Source organism: Opisthocomus hoazin, chromosome 22, assembly GCF_030867145.1.
Source record: "Opisthocomus hoazin isolate bOpiHoa1 chromosome 22, bOpiHoa1.hap1, whole genome shotgun sequence".
NCBI lineage: Eukaryota > Metazoa > Chordata > Aves > Opisthocomiformes > Opisthocomidae > Opisthocomus > Opisthocomus hoazin.
In genome coordinates, this window is record NC_134435.1 from 9,487,041 (window position 1) to 9,501,869 (window position 14,829).

General features: G+C 40.7%; 1 protein-coding gene across 4 annotated transcripts in view; it reads right to left on the reverse strand.

Annotated features, from left to right (window-relative positions):
• Positions 1-14,829, reverse strand: part of EBF1 (EBF transcription factor 1) — a 287,346-nt gene that overhangs the window by 55,882 nt on the left and 216,635 nt on the right. For all 4 annotated transcript variants that reach the window (XM_075441522.1, XM_075441521.1, XM_075441520.1 and 1 more), the window contains one exon: positions 12,104-12,230. In XM_075441522.1, the coding sequence (XP_075297637.1) occupies positions 12,104-12,230 (127 nt within the window). The remainder of the gene's footprint in view (positions 1-12,103; positions 12,231-14,829) is intronic.

Here is a 14,829-nt window from a genome sequence, read left to right on the forward strand (position 1 = left end):
AATCCCTTGGATTTTCTGCTATAAATTGTACAGATTTCTGCTCATATCCATTTAGTCTAATTAGGCATAGCATCACAGACCCCTCAAAGAGCAGGTCCAGCACCTTCTTCGGATCTGGGCATCAGTACTACAGTGGGGCAAATAATTCATAGCAAACCACTCCCTCTCAGGAACTGTCCAAAGAGATATATTTCTCCAATTAACTTGTTAGCTGAAACTATTTGTCAAATAGTTTTTCTGATTAACCTCATCCTTACAGATAGATCATTAAAAAGTGGATTGTTAAGAATGTTTTGTTTAAATTCTCCATTTATAGCATATGTTCAAGGAGGGCATCACCTCACCTGTGTAAGTGTTTGCTGGTTTGAAGCCAAGTTTCTTAACAACCAACAGTAAGTTTTACATCCTTTTGTTCAGGCAGAGACATATATGTTACGGAAAGTTCACTTTCCACAGTAACCCTCCGAGTTTTCTTGAAACGGACTGTCTCAGCTTATTCACTTGTTCAAACATTCACAGGGAGCGAAACACTACAAGGAAACTGAAGGAAATTCATTGCCAAAAAAACAAATGAATATTCATGGTCCACAGAAATACCCTTATTTCCCAGCTCTAATCAGCATGAACATCTGTGAAAAAAAGTCTAATGGGGGAAATTGGAGAGGGGAGGGGGTCATTTTCATCCTTTCCCTTAGGCCCCAATTTAAAGAAGGTTCATTTATCTTTTTAACAGAACTTGCAAGTAATGCAAGGATGAACAGTTCTGGTGAAGAAATGATGCGCAGACTGGCCTTCTCTTTGGGAAATTTGAACGAAATTCTTCATGCCAGAACAAAAGATATTTAATGCAGGTTCTTGTTCCTGTCCCTGACCTGCCAGACGTGTGCGCTGCCCTGAGATCCCCTCTATCAATAACAGAGCCCGAGCTGGCAAAAACACCCAGGGAAAATACAATCTAAGGCAAATAGGCAAGGTATGTTTCACCCTCTTTCTTTTAAATAACATGCACATTTCAATGCAATATTTAAAGGAAACAAAAGTAGATAAAAAGTAAAAACTTGTAGAGAAAATATTATTGATTCTCAGTATGACAGACACCTGAAGACCTATTTTTAGAAACAACAGCGTAACAACTGTTTCTAGTAGCTGTGTACAACATGCTTGTGAACTTTGGGGAGAATTTTTTTTGGAGTAGTGAAACTAGTCAGAGATTTACATTCTCAGAAAATATTTCCCTTGCAGAAGTGACCTTTCAACACGAATTCATGGTTACTTCTGGCAGTAAAATCTTGTCTTTCATTTTTACAAATAGAAGTTTGCTATTAGAACTGCCTGAGTATGAAAACTATGTGTGTTTATTTAACGAGTTGTAATCTTCTAAGGAAAGCAGCCCATCAAAAGCTAGGAAGAGGATATAAGTCAGGAGAGAAAAAACAAACAAACAAACAAAAAGGGGACAATAAGCACATGTCTTTCAGAAACTATCACGGGACTGTAACACTTGGGCAATAGTTACTTGCCTACACAGCACCCGGCACGTGAGGTCACTGAGGGTGTAATGCTTCTCACCCAGCTTCAGCCACCCAAGTGCATATTTGAGCACTTGTTCAGAGCCCTTCTGCAGACACAGGGAAGAGAGAAGAGTTTCCTGATGGAGACTCACCCACTTCTACGATGATGTCTGAGACAGTCAAGGGGGTATCATGCCCCAGAGCTCCAAAGGGAGGGTTCACTAGGGCTCACTAGATTTCTGTCCCTTATGCAGACGAGGTAAAAGAGGACCTCATCATGTTGAAAAGGGATAGAGCCCACCTTGGGAGATGCTGCAGTACTAAAAAGCGACAGCAAGTTTCACAATTATTCATAGACACCGCAGGTTTTGCTCTGTAATTTTCACAGATTTAAATGGAGAGTTTGGCGCCAGTTTCTGTTTTAACAAACATATATTTTTGCTAGATGACTGTTACAACATCTTAATTTTCATCTGCATTTTCTGTCCCACGGGGACTTAAAAAAAATATCAGTTAGGTGATTGTGTGAGGTTGCTCTCTCAGTTGTTTTGGGTTTGTTTTTTTAATTAACCCCTTGTCTGCTGGGAATGGGGTTTCCTCCTGTTAACCACCAATGCTGACACCTGGTGCTATGCAAGAGCAGTTCAAGTCCACAACTCTTCATGCAAAAAAGTTAACCACAATTTATGCCAACAGGAAAAAGATCAAAAAATCTCATTTGGGAGGGAAGGGGGAGGAGGGAAATTAAAGAAGACACCGAGAGATGAACTAACAGCGGGTACTGCCATGAAATACCTTAGGGCAAACTGCAAGACTGTAGGACTTCAAGGGTAACTGTTCATATCCAGGCTCTTTATTGTGATACTGAACAGACGGTTGACACCTTTCTCCCCCAGGTGTAAACTGGCATGAGCTGTCTGGTACTTAGTAGTCTAAGTTCGGCATGAATATGAAAGAACTTCATGCTGACATGCTGCAAAACCACAGTCTATTTCACATCACGCTAACATGTTTGTGCATTATTGTATTCACATCATGCTAACATGTTTGAGTATTACTGTATTAAAGAACTTCTGTCTTACCTCGTGGAATTAAAGATCTGCATATGTTTGGCTTGGCAGAATTAAGTAATGATGGGTTTATACCTCTGTAATTAACTGCAGAGTTCACAACAGACCAATGGCAAGATCGAATGGCAAAATACCTTTCAGTGAAGGTTATATAGTTATATACAGACATCAAATAATTGAGCTTGAGATTTTTTTATTGGGCTTGAGATTATTTTTTTTTTTGAGGGGGGGAGGAAGTTGCAGAAATTTTTAAAAAAATGCAGTGGTATTAACACCACAATATTCTTCCTTAGCAGCATCAGCAACTGGGTGATGGCAGAGATCTGCCAGAAGGTCCTAGAAAAGTTTGTTGAGATTGTTGAAACTTCTGTGCAGATTGATTCTTCAAGGAAATTCTAATTTCTCTAAGACATTAGTCAGCCATTATCATGAAATACATGTGGACTATTGCCAAATGTCTCAGATCAATTAAAACACCATGGTTACAACTCCCTTCCTTTCTGAGTTGCTTGCCTTTCCCTCTGTTGGCTCCTGTGGTACCAGCGGTACAGCACCTCTCCAGCCTGCAAGGGCACGCCTGCACTGCAGACTGCAATACATTACATATAGAAATACTTAAACCAACTTTAAATAAAGTTACAATGCACACTGCAACCCGCACCAGCAGGCAACTCTGCAGCATCTTGGGCAAGCCTGAGAAGCTGCCAGGATATAGCCTGGTCATACTGGGACTAAACTCTTTCCAGCATCTCTATCCAGACACCATGGCAGATCACATCACTCATGCACTTGATATCTTTATACCTAAGCAGAAGAGCCTGTGTGAGTTCTTGCAAGATAGCAGAAAAGTACAAAGAACTCCATGCAATAAATTGCTCTTGCACCCACTGAGATGAAAGGCTACAAGTACAAGATTTTCCTTTTATGTATATATTAACAAAAAAGTCTGAATCTGTAGACATGGGCTATATTGGGGCACATCTCCTCTGTAGTCATTGCTGTCAGCAAGCTTTAACCAGGCTAGATAAGCATTACTGGCTGCGCAGGGATGCTAGTACAAGCGCAAAGCAAGCGAGGCTGCCCAAGTCCTGCCTCCAGGGAACGACGGCTGCACACCACACTGCTGGTCTGAGCCAGCCATACAGCGTTCACTTGTGTAACAAAATGCCTAAGCAAAATGAACCCTCACTAACAAGCACCTCAAGGGATTAAGCACATCTTAAGGAGGCTAGTTTGCAGGTAGTGCTGTGCAAGAGCGTGCCTCAGGCGGCTGTGCACTAAATTCACATTCTGACTTCCTCGCCTGAGCCAGCGTGCTGTGCGCACGGACACCTCTGACAGCCTAGCCCACAGCTTGGCCATTTTTCAACAACACACAATAAATCCTGCACACGGTTCCAGGCAGAAATCAAAACCTGCTGCACCCCATGAGAAGCACAGGAAGGATGAGTTCGGTACACATATACCCGCAAGGCAGCCAGAATTCCCAGCTAACCATCCATGAAATATTTCAGTGGCAAGGAGCAGCCGAGGCGTCTGCTTTCTGGACCAGCAAAACTAGTGCCTTGTCCCTCTTCTCAGGGCACAGTATCAAAACACATTAAGGTAAGCAGTACAGCTACTGCTGCTATTACAAACTGTCCATTTCTGTGGCATTTGTCTAACCCGAATACCCATACATTAAGAAACAAGACAGTGAAGCCCCCTGTAGAAACAGAGAGCAATTCAGGCTTTTTAGAGATTCATCTCAGCTCTCTGTTTTATTGGCAATTTTTTTAAAAGAGGGAATAATATCTTATCAACTGACATGAGCTAAAAGGAGAATAAAAAAAGATTAACAATTTCAGTCTGGAATAAGAGAGTTTTGCAGCAAAGACATGAAAATTTAAAGGTTTTGGGGTGGGGATAAAGAAAAGAATTTACAAGGCTTATTTTGTGAACCCAGAGGGTTAATTTATCATGGAGTAAGTCTGAAACTTGAAAAGCAAAAAATGGTTTATTGGCTTTGAAGGTCAGATAACTATGTTATATCATATTCAATAGTTTAAGGTTCCAAGGGTCTACAGGGTTGCATGACAATTGCAGGAATCCTTATAAAGTCTAGTTTATACCTTTATTGTTAATAGCTTTCTAATCCTTTACAACAAATTTATAGTTTAGAAATGGCAACACATCTTAAAGATTAAAGGTATGTGACAAACAGTTCATGTCCTTTAATAATCAAATCACATAGCTTAGATTGGGGGGCTTATCAGGCTTTTTCCTGCTCTACGGTTTCATAGGTAGAGAATACTTTATATCCCTATTACATGAATGATGAATGGGACCATTGGTTATGGGCTGTTATTTGCTTGGCTGTAGTCAATATGTTTTCTTTGGACAGGGACTTCAGTGATTTATTTCTCTTTTGGCCTTATCACTTATTAACTCAGGGCAGGCAGAAACAGCCAAGGTTGTGAATAAGGACTAGTGCCCATTTAGACTTCTAATATCAGAGAAAATATTCTTTTTAATGATCCAGCTACCCTTTGCTGCGTAGCCTCTGATTGCACTTCCCTCTAACTAGAAAATAAAGGTCATATTTCTTGGAAAGTGTATACATAAAATATGCAAAATAATATGTTTCCTTCACAGCCAGCTTTATTCTGACGGTTGCTGTAATTGCTTTCATTTTGCAGCTGTCGTACAGGTACACTGCACATTTTTAGTGACTATTTTTTGCAGTGCGTTATGGTGCTGCCAGTTTAAGAAATACCAAAGATACACGAGGGTTCAGTGTTCCTATTAGCATACAAAAGGGATTTTCCAGTCTACCTCCACGGTGTCCTCACTCTCTGGTAACACCCTTCTCCCTACAATCAATTAGGATTCCTCCCAGCTTCCTTTCCTGAATTTCTGCAAACCAAACCAACAACCCTAATATTCCTAATATTCAACCCTGATAACTGTCCTTACTTCACTCCACAAGGCACATCCTAACAAACTTCAAAACACTTTTGTAACAACATTCATCCCCAAACCCACCACCAAATAATAAAGATTGAAGTTATTTCATCTAGGAAAGCTTGCTCCAAAACCATGCTTTTGGGTTTTGCCCTAAAAATTTCCAGAGAGGCCAGGCAGACCAGGTGTTAACACTGACTCAGCAGAGCAACTAAGCTAATGGACTGGAACTTAGAAAGGGCCAGGTTCAAGCTTAAAATCAAACAGAGATTTGCTGAAGGCAACTTCCCTTTTCAAAGGCAGGTAACACCCAAGATCACATCACTGGTGCTTCGAGACTGCACCAATCCCTCCCCTGTTTTCCCATCTGGATTTTACCTGCAAGTGTCCTTGACCCAGCAGTGGTGCCATGACGGCCCAGTTCTTCAGTGACTACGGCAAACTCCTATGGTAGCAGAAAGCCACATGTACAGCTGAACTTCTTCAGCTCAACACACCACCCCACGGACAGGCCCATCTCTGAGCTCCGCACATCACCTGATGCCTCCGGTGTCCCCAGGGCAAGGTCCAGCTGGGAACAAACACTTGGCACAAGAAAACGAAGGGGGAACTCAATGAATTCTGCACTAGGACATTTTTTCTGATAGTAGTTATGAGGGGTTCTTTGCTTTTTTCCAGAGACATTAATGAAATTCACCAGTAAAAGTCTACATTTACAAAGGATTTAATTTAATTCTTCCTTACTTGATTGTTCTACAGTTAGGACTGACCATCTCTCCTGTGTCCTCTGCAGAGCCTTTCTGAGATCAGGAATAGACTTTACACTGAGCGTCAAAAGCACAGGGTAACCTGCAGCGCAGGGCTCTCCTGCTTTTAAGAACAGACACCAGCTCTTATTTTAAACTTTATAAATTTCTTTGTATTGAGGGATTCTGTTCTGTTCTTCTGTAGCACTCAGTGACTATTTAACTTTGCGACATCTGATACTTTTTATTCTACCACTGCTATTAATATTTACTAGTGAAAGGCAGATTAAAACTGCTGTTAAAAACAAATGGCAGTCATTTGCCAGCTACCAGATCTCATAGCTGGTCACTCTTCTGTAGAAGTGATGTGCTCTATATTTCATTTCAGATTAATGATCGTCATATCTTTGAGGGTGAAGAATTTTATAAACACATCAGGATAAAACCTAAGACAGCATCAGAGATGCTGGCTTTTTTGTTTTATTTTTATTGTTCTCTTGATAGTCGCCTCCTCTCCTCATTTATACTAATCAGCTATTTAAGTACTCATGATTTAATAATAAACACACATGAATGAGGCACAGTAAGACTAATGAGGCTGTGTATTACTAATGTTGAGAATAACTGCCACTAGGTTTTAACATTTCTCAGGAACTAACAGATACACGGCCATGGCCAAGGTTAGCTGGTGTAAGGGTCAAAGTCCAAGCCACAGGGATCAAGAAAGGCTCCAGTGGGGCTACAGGAACTTCTTGACAGCCAGTCTGTCTCTTATCACTACTTATTTTTTGCTTCTTTTTTTTTCTTTTTTTAAGTCTATAAACTCCAGAACTCTCATTTCTGAAAGCTGCTTCATTGATTATGTATCTTTTGAACTTTGCATAGTTATTGGTGCTTGCTTGAAAGCAGAAAATTCTGCTAGCGTAGGAATCACTGAAGTTTACCAGGCTGGAAACTTTAGGGATAGAAGATCACCTTTTAAGTGATTCCATTTCTGACCAGATCTGTGTACATGACTTAAAACTCTGCTTCTAGGGCCATGGACTGAAATTTTAAATGGTGATGGGTAATTCTTGTCTCTTACTCTTGGAGGTATTTGACTTAAGAAATGAAAAGAGAATAATTCTCAGAAGACGACTACCCCTGTGCTTCTGTAAATTAAACCTTTTAAAGATAAAAACCAAAAAATGAAGCCACCTAAAACTGAAGGTTTTGAAAATGTCACCCAAATCATCTGTGCTCTGCAAGGCTCTTCCTGTTTGCACACAGACTCAAATGCTTTCGGAAGTAAATAAAGGGTGAAATGAGGATGGAGCGGGGATTTTTCCATATGAGGCTATTTCTTCTTTGTAGCAACTAGGGGAGTGAAAAGTTCCCTGAGAAGCCCTATGACATTTCAGAGAAAGAGGCAGTTTCCCAGAAATTCTGCGAATATCCTGACCTTCACAGCGCTAGCATTTCTACATCGCTCTACACACAATGGCCCAAAAGCGTGATGCAAACACTGGTCAGTCTCAGCACTCCACTCTGACCTGCTTGGCCTTCATCACAATTATCCTGGAGGATCAGCACTCCGCATTGGGGTTATTCACGGTGCACAGCAAGCCCTGTGTGTCTACACTGACCCTACATCCACCCATTCCTGTTAGCAGCACCTCTAGAGACATACCATCTCCCAGAGCTTATAACAAACCCCAGACGAAACCTGGCTCTACTTGCCTGTTTCTCTCGGTACCCTGTCAGCACACAAATGGTTTAGCCCACAGCCTCCCAGCGAGACTAACGCAAATGAAAATGGTCCCTAAACTCCAACCTATATCCGACCATGTAACCAGTTTTCAAAAAAAGGAACAGTATCTGGGGTACTGCTCAGCCAAGAATCTGAATCAACCCCATATTGTATGCACAACCTTGGTGACAAAGCTATATGCTTCTGGCCCCTATGTAGGCCTTTGGTCTAGTTCGGGAATAAAAGCACAAAACCTTAAACTGAGCAGGTGGTAGAAGACACAGCATATTGCATTTTTATGGACCTTCCATATGTCATTTCCAATATGCAATGAGATAAATTCTCCTTTCACTTACATTCATGCAGTCCCGCTCAAATCTCAGGGTTTAGTACCACCATCCATAGCAAAATTCATCTGTGAAAATCATGCTGTCTGTGATGCATCCATTTTTTTAAATTAGAACAAAACAAAAAAAAAATCTCAAAGGTTTGTCCAGGTATCACAAATTTGTGCCATTTCTCATTCCTTATTTAACTCAACCAAATATGCACGAAGTCACCTTGGCAAAATAGCTACAGATTTGTATCCCGAATGGCTTCTTCCTTTATCTCTGTTTCTCCAGTCCTAAAATAATGGTAGCGATACACACCTGACTCCTAAGCTGTGACATGAAGTTTAATTCCTTCAGTGTTCTTTAACAGCAGAATAGATTTACAGACGAAGGGTGCCACAGGGAAATACTGACCAGCATGTCTGGGTATTTCTGGGGGCAACATGGACTTTTAATATTATTCCAAAATGAACACACATGCAAGATGTGTTCAGACTTCTGTATTTCTAATAACATTCTCTCAGGAATACCAAAGCTTAAAAACTAAGAAATAATTGGTCTATAAGTGCATGCTAATGTCTTGCTTTGCAGATGGAAAGCAAAAAACATATGTTTTCTTGTAAGCACAGGGTTGACACTGGTTTATTTCTTTCTAAAATACTTACAAAAGCCAGGATTTCTCTGTGTATATGTGACCTTGATTCCTAGATGGCACATGGACTACTCAGAGATCATGTTACTAAGTTATTTGCAGTTAAAGGAAAAAAAAAGGCTAAAATTAATGGGTCACTGGGTATTTTCTTCTGAGAACTTAAGTACTTAACAGTAAGAAAAAAACAGTTTACAGCCAGGTGGCTTGAGGGGATATTTTGTTGAACACTGATTAAAAATAATTTCTTCTAAATGAGACCTGACCACAAAATGGGTCCATTAACGAGCAGGGACATTCTCACCAGAAAGGAAACTACGCTTGATCGACTCCTGCACCGCCCACAAACCCCAGGTCTTTTTCTCTCTCTCACACACACACTCTTATTTTTTTTTTCCCTTTTTCTCCTCTCCCCGTTTCTTGTTCTTAATAGCAGGGTAAATAAGCAGCAAGTGATGCTGAAATGTTTTCGGCCAAAAACAGAGGCCAAACTCCTCTGAGAAAACATTTGGCCTCTGTGGTTTTGTAATATGTTCCAGAACACTGAGTTCACTGAAGAACATTGTGAAAAAATCCCATCGGCTGGAGTGATGCTGGGGAATGTTACTGTATCCCAACTTCCAATTGGTCCATTTCCTGCAGGCCTTGTTAAAAAAAAAAGAGAAAAAAAATAGTGCTATGTGGGAGTTAAAACAAGTTCTCATGGGAAAAATGAATGGCAAGAAATTCTAGCTTTAAAAGAAACAGCTAATCTGCTAGTTTGATTGTTCTTCAAAACTTACAATGAACCAATAATCCTAATTAAAAACACTTGGCCTAGTTCTCTAAAGCATCATAGCTTTTTCTATGCTTCGTTTGTACACACCATAGACTATTAGTTTTTTTCTAGTGCTCACTAACAAAGTGCTGACTTTGTTGGGATGGCTGAGCTAATTTCGTGAACTCAGTGTGAAACCTTAGCTAAACAAAATTGTGGTAATTTTCCTTAATTTGTAAAAGTGATTGGAGTGCAAACAAAATTTTCCTCTTGGGTCAATCCTATAATTTTCAATTAACTAAAACTAATCGGCAGGATTGTACTGAACCTGTATTTTGTTTAAAGGGCTGGAAGGCACTTCTGAAGGTCAGGATGCATTAATTGTTTTTATTTTAGTTTCATTTAGTCTTTTTCAAAAAGCCACATTTAAGTTCCGGCTGCCTTTAAAAGGAAAACGCAAATTGTGTGAGGTACAATTCCAGTCACAATAGCTTTTCTATATCTACCGTAACTCCATAAAAGCTGCATAAGTAGGAGAATTGTCCAAGGATTGAATCACCTTTGATTTTGTCATTGTTGTTTAGTATTCCATAACTTTCATTTTTTGAATGAAAAATAATGCGTTTTAAACACTAACCTGAAAATGTGTATATGGAAACGCTCTCCCTACTGGGACACCTTATTTCCACATTCAGCCATCTGCTTCTGGGCAGACAGGCTAAAATGCCGCCCTCTTTTTTACTGGAAAAGCTAATTAATGATGATCTGAAAAGCAAAACCACAATAGGGCCAAGCCATTTTTACATTTAAATCGCAAAATGATGTCCCCCAAAATTTCTTTGCAAAGTCGAGGGGGGCAGGTTCCCTCCCTTTCTTCTTCTTCTGCATGCATACTTGCCATTTCACCAGCCCAAGATGCAGCCACCCAAGCGGCTTGACAACAAGCAGGACAGAACAACATCTTGTGAGTAAGAAAGTGAGAAGGGAAAGGATTCATGGTCAAACTGTCCAGAGCTCTGGCTGACACTTTCACGTGGCACACACTGGCAATCTGCACCAGCTGGCAATTTGACCCTTTGCTTTTTCTTTTGTTCCAATGCATTCAAACCCTAAACAACATTTTTGATATGGTGCATTATTGTCCAATATATGAATTTCCCACACACTGTTGAAATCATAACGCTCACAATAAACACACACAGCCTCCACAAGCGCCTGCTGCTCAACCAGCAAGGTGATATATGAACACTTTAAGACCCAGTTTAAAGAAACCCAGTGCATGATCCCAACTGGGGGAGAGGGTATTTGAAAAAGACAACAAAGATTTATAAGGCACCTCTCTTATACTTGTTCAGTGTTAAGAAAAATCAAACGACAGCTTTGCTACCCAGGTAGAGCACAGAAGTCTCTGCCTCGAGTTCCTGTGTGTGCATTCACAGTTGGAGCAATATTTGTGCCCAATGTAATCCAGAATACCTCATAGCCACAAGGATTTATGATATATCTTATTCTTCAAGTTTCGGGGGCAAGCAAGAATGGGGAAAGGAATTGCACTGGACTGAGATGAACCACAGTTCAGGTAAACAGTTACTGTAGCCCTGCCTGCGTACGTTGAACTAGCACATAAAAGGACAAGAACATCAAAACCTGGGCCAAGCCATTAATTCATGCAGCATGCACACCTTGCACTAATCCATGACACACATTCTTTTGATGAAATTAGGCTGCTACTTGATTTATTTCCCAGGCCATTCTTATCACTACTGAGAGTGCTTTAACTTTGACAGCACCTGCAATGTCCTAGTATGTTTTTTTTGTTAATGATTCCTCAGGCCACCCCAAAACACACTGCAAGTCACTATGTCTGCAGCATCAGCTGAGGTGAAAGCTACTTAGCCTCCCTGGAAGTCAGAGGCAAGTATGCAACGGCGAGATGGGCAGGGAAACAGGCTGCTGCTTTGAACACTTGCCGGACAACATGAGGTGGACGTGTTCAGCAAGATGTTTCTTGGAAGGCAGACTTGTGATTGCATTAGTGTGTCTGGGTCTTTATGCTTGCACTCTTCCTCTGTTTGTTTAAGTACTGAAGTATCTGCTTCTCTCCTCCCTCCCCCCCTCCTGGGTAAAGAGATGTCCCATTGTGAGGGCAAACAAGCAAACAAAAATCCCACACTGATATGCTTTCAGATTCATCTCTACGGTCATCCACTTCTGATATCCAACCTTAAATTGGTACCTTCAATGATGTGCTCAGCCAAAACAATAAAATACAGTACAGATCTAGTGACAAAAGCAGAAGCCCTAGCAAGCATGATATATTGCCTCCGTGTTTCTCCACAGTATATCTAGTACTAAAGTATCCTTACCTGTGTAAATGAACCTTCCAGGCGTTCCCTTGCAAAACTGCTTAGACTTGTAGGACAATGTGACTTCTACAACCCCTGGGATATGTCGGGGAGGCGTCTGTACGCGGATGGCATGTGGAGTAATCAGCTAGAGAAAACATTGAGAAGAGAGAAGAAAGGAAAAACAAAGCACTGTTAGATGCTGAACACTTCTTTAATAACACGTTCCTTGAGATAACAGCAAACTAGCTTTGAAGTATGTAATTAACCTGTCAGTGTTTGAATACAATCTTGATGTAACCCACACAAAAGCCAGTGACTACAATATTTACAAGCATTCTCCTTCTCAGATGCAACAACAGTATTTTTGTTTTCACACATGGCAGGCACTTGCTTCCTAGTCCAAGCATTAGTCCTGGTTTAACGCAGTAACTTTAGCTTACAGCAGCAGGAAGCCTACATTTGCTCAGGTGAACACTGGCGTCATGACAATGTCCAACAAACCTGAAATTGATAAATGATACGCAGTTACACGTGTGAACACAGCACAGCACAGGCCCAGGCTACAGTTCACTGCACAGCCCAAGCCCAGGCAGGCTTTTAAATGCACTGGTCCCCAGCTGACATCCGTAGACTGCAAAAGCACCACGTGCTGCTGTTTTAATTTTCTATTCGTTTTGTGACAGTATAACTGATTACTGCAGAAATGCAAAGTGTGGCTTCTGCAGGATGCTGGATTTTTCCTTGCAAGTGGTCAGAGCACTCAAAAGAGATATATCAAATATAATCGTCTAACCACCACTTCCAGTCTGCCTTCACTGCAGTGACTGACACACATCTGAGAGGGCTCCTGCCGATGTGGATTTGCACAGTAATAAGTAGACAAACACAACTTTCTTGCTAATGGAGCTGGGGATTGGGATCCTCTTAATGCAAAAGGTTGGGGTGGGTCACCGCTACACTTTCCAGGCTCTGGACTAATTGCACTCTTTCAGGATTCTGGACTAGATTTAAAACGTAGTCTCTGAAATTAATATTAGACCCATCTAGGATTTCACTAATTTATAGCACCAATCTCCGCTGCACTCAGAAACTCCAGCATTGTCCTCCCTATCACTGAAATGTCCTCTTCTCAGTCATTATGCTCCTCAGGCAAGAATAGTAAAAAGAGGGATGTAGAAAAGGCGACATGATTGTGTCCAGCAATGAAGATACAGCTTTGGCACATGGGTAATACTTCTCTAACTGACTGTGGCACATTAACACACTTCTAGAGAGGCAAACAAGACTATAACCAGCCTTGACAGTGAGCAAAGCCATGGGCACCCTATACAGTCAACTGCTCTATGCCACTGGTTGAATCATGTCCTGGATTAGGGAATATATTTCAATACAATTTGGTTGGTTTTTTTAAATAGAAACCTCATTTTATTCTTATTTTTACTAGGAACATTTACTTCAAAATTGTAGTAAGGTCCTACCAAAAAAATCAGACTTTTAACCGGTTCTTTGTTTAGGGCACAGGACTAAAAATGCACAGAAGAGTAATGTATGTCTGAGAGCTTTCTGTGTGACTGAGGGAAATGGCATACACAGTAGGAAGTTCTCCATATTTAAAATAAGAAAATTAGTATTAAATCAAGTTGAAGATTAAAACCAAAACTACCAGCATCAAACACTCCAAAACTTATTCAGATCCATATAAATCATATGCCGTTTTAGAAATCATCATGTAGGGGTTTATGTCTTCTTGTTTGTGAGCTCCAAATAACGTTTTCAGGCTCTGCTTTGAAATCATGTGATTCAGAAACTTCTTTATTTTTAACAGAAACTTGCCTTCTTTCTAAATTGCTCTACGAACTGGGTTAAAACAAACAAACAAACAAAACCTCCAAAGCTTCCAAGGATTGCTTTTACTTAAACTGAGCTTTTTTGCAGTTGGGCTGACCAAAGCCTGAAACTCTAGGTCAGTTCTCTACACACCCTCAGTAGTCAGCAGAGGCAGAAAGCACTGCCAAATAGCAATTTACTTCCAGCGCTTTAGACACCTTTCACGTTGGGATGAGCTGCTCTTTGGAAGCATCTACCTTTCTCCAGTGAACCGAGATGACAAGTTTAGAATAGATGCTTAACTGTAGGAAGCCAGACATAGCTCAGATAAATCCCATCCTCAAGTGGGAAGATGAGATAAGCTTCCTGACATTTTTGGGGGCAAAATATTTTCAAAAACAGCCAAGGGTTTTAATAGTAAAGGTTAACATGCTAGTCTTACTACATCAGCATATGCCTTGCACCCCTCACCCCCATTCTGGCATGAGCTATACAGGCAGCTTCTGGTTGCATCTTCGAATTTCCCAGCATTTACTGGTCTGTCACCACTTTAATGTTCTTTAAACATAATTTGTGGCATTTTCCAATACTCATCTTCCTTGGTTCCCAAGAAATGTCTGACCTATTTATGGTCCATTGTTACAGAGAGCTGGGGAGAGTTAAGCAAGTTTCCTGGTTTGTTCTCCACAAACAGTTTGGGTTTCCTTTGTGCTCTGAAGTAAATAAGTGTAACTGTGTTTAAAACCACAAATATACAATAATGTCGCCCACACATTCCCAAAGGGTGAACATTATGTCTGAAGTTCTATGGTTTAGGATACTCAGGATATATTTTACTCCTCTCTTCTCTAGAACTAAAGCTTGGGAGGTATACCAGGAGAATACATGTGCTTTTTCCTTTTGCTTTTTCTCCTTAG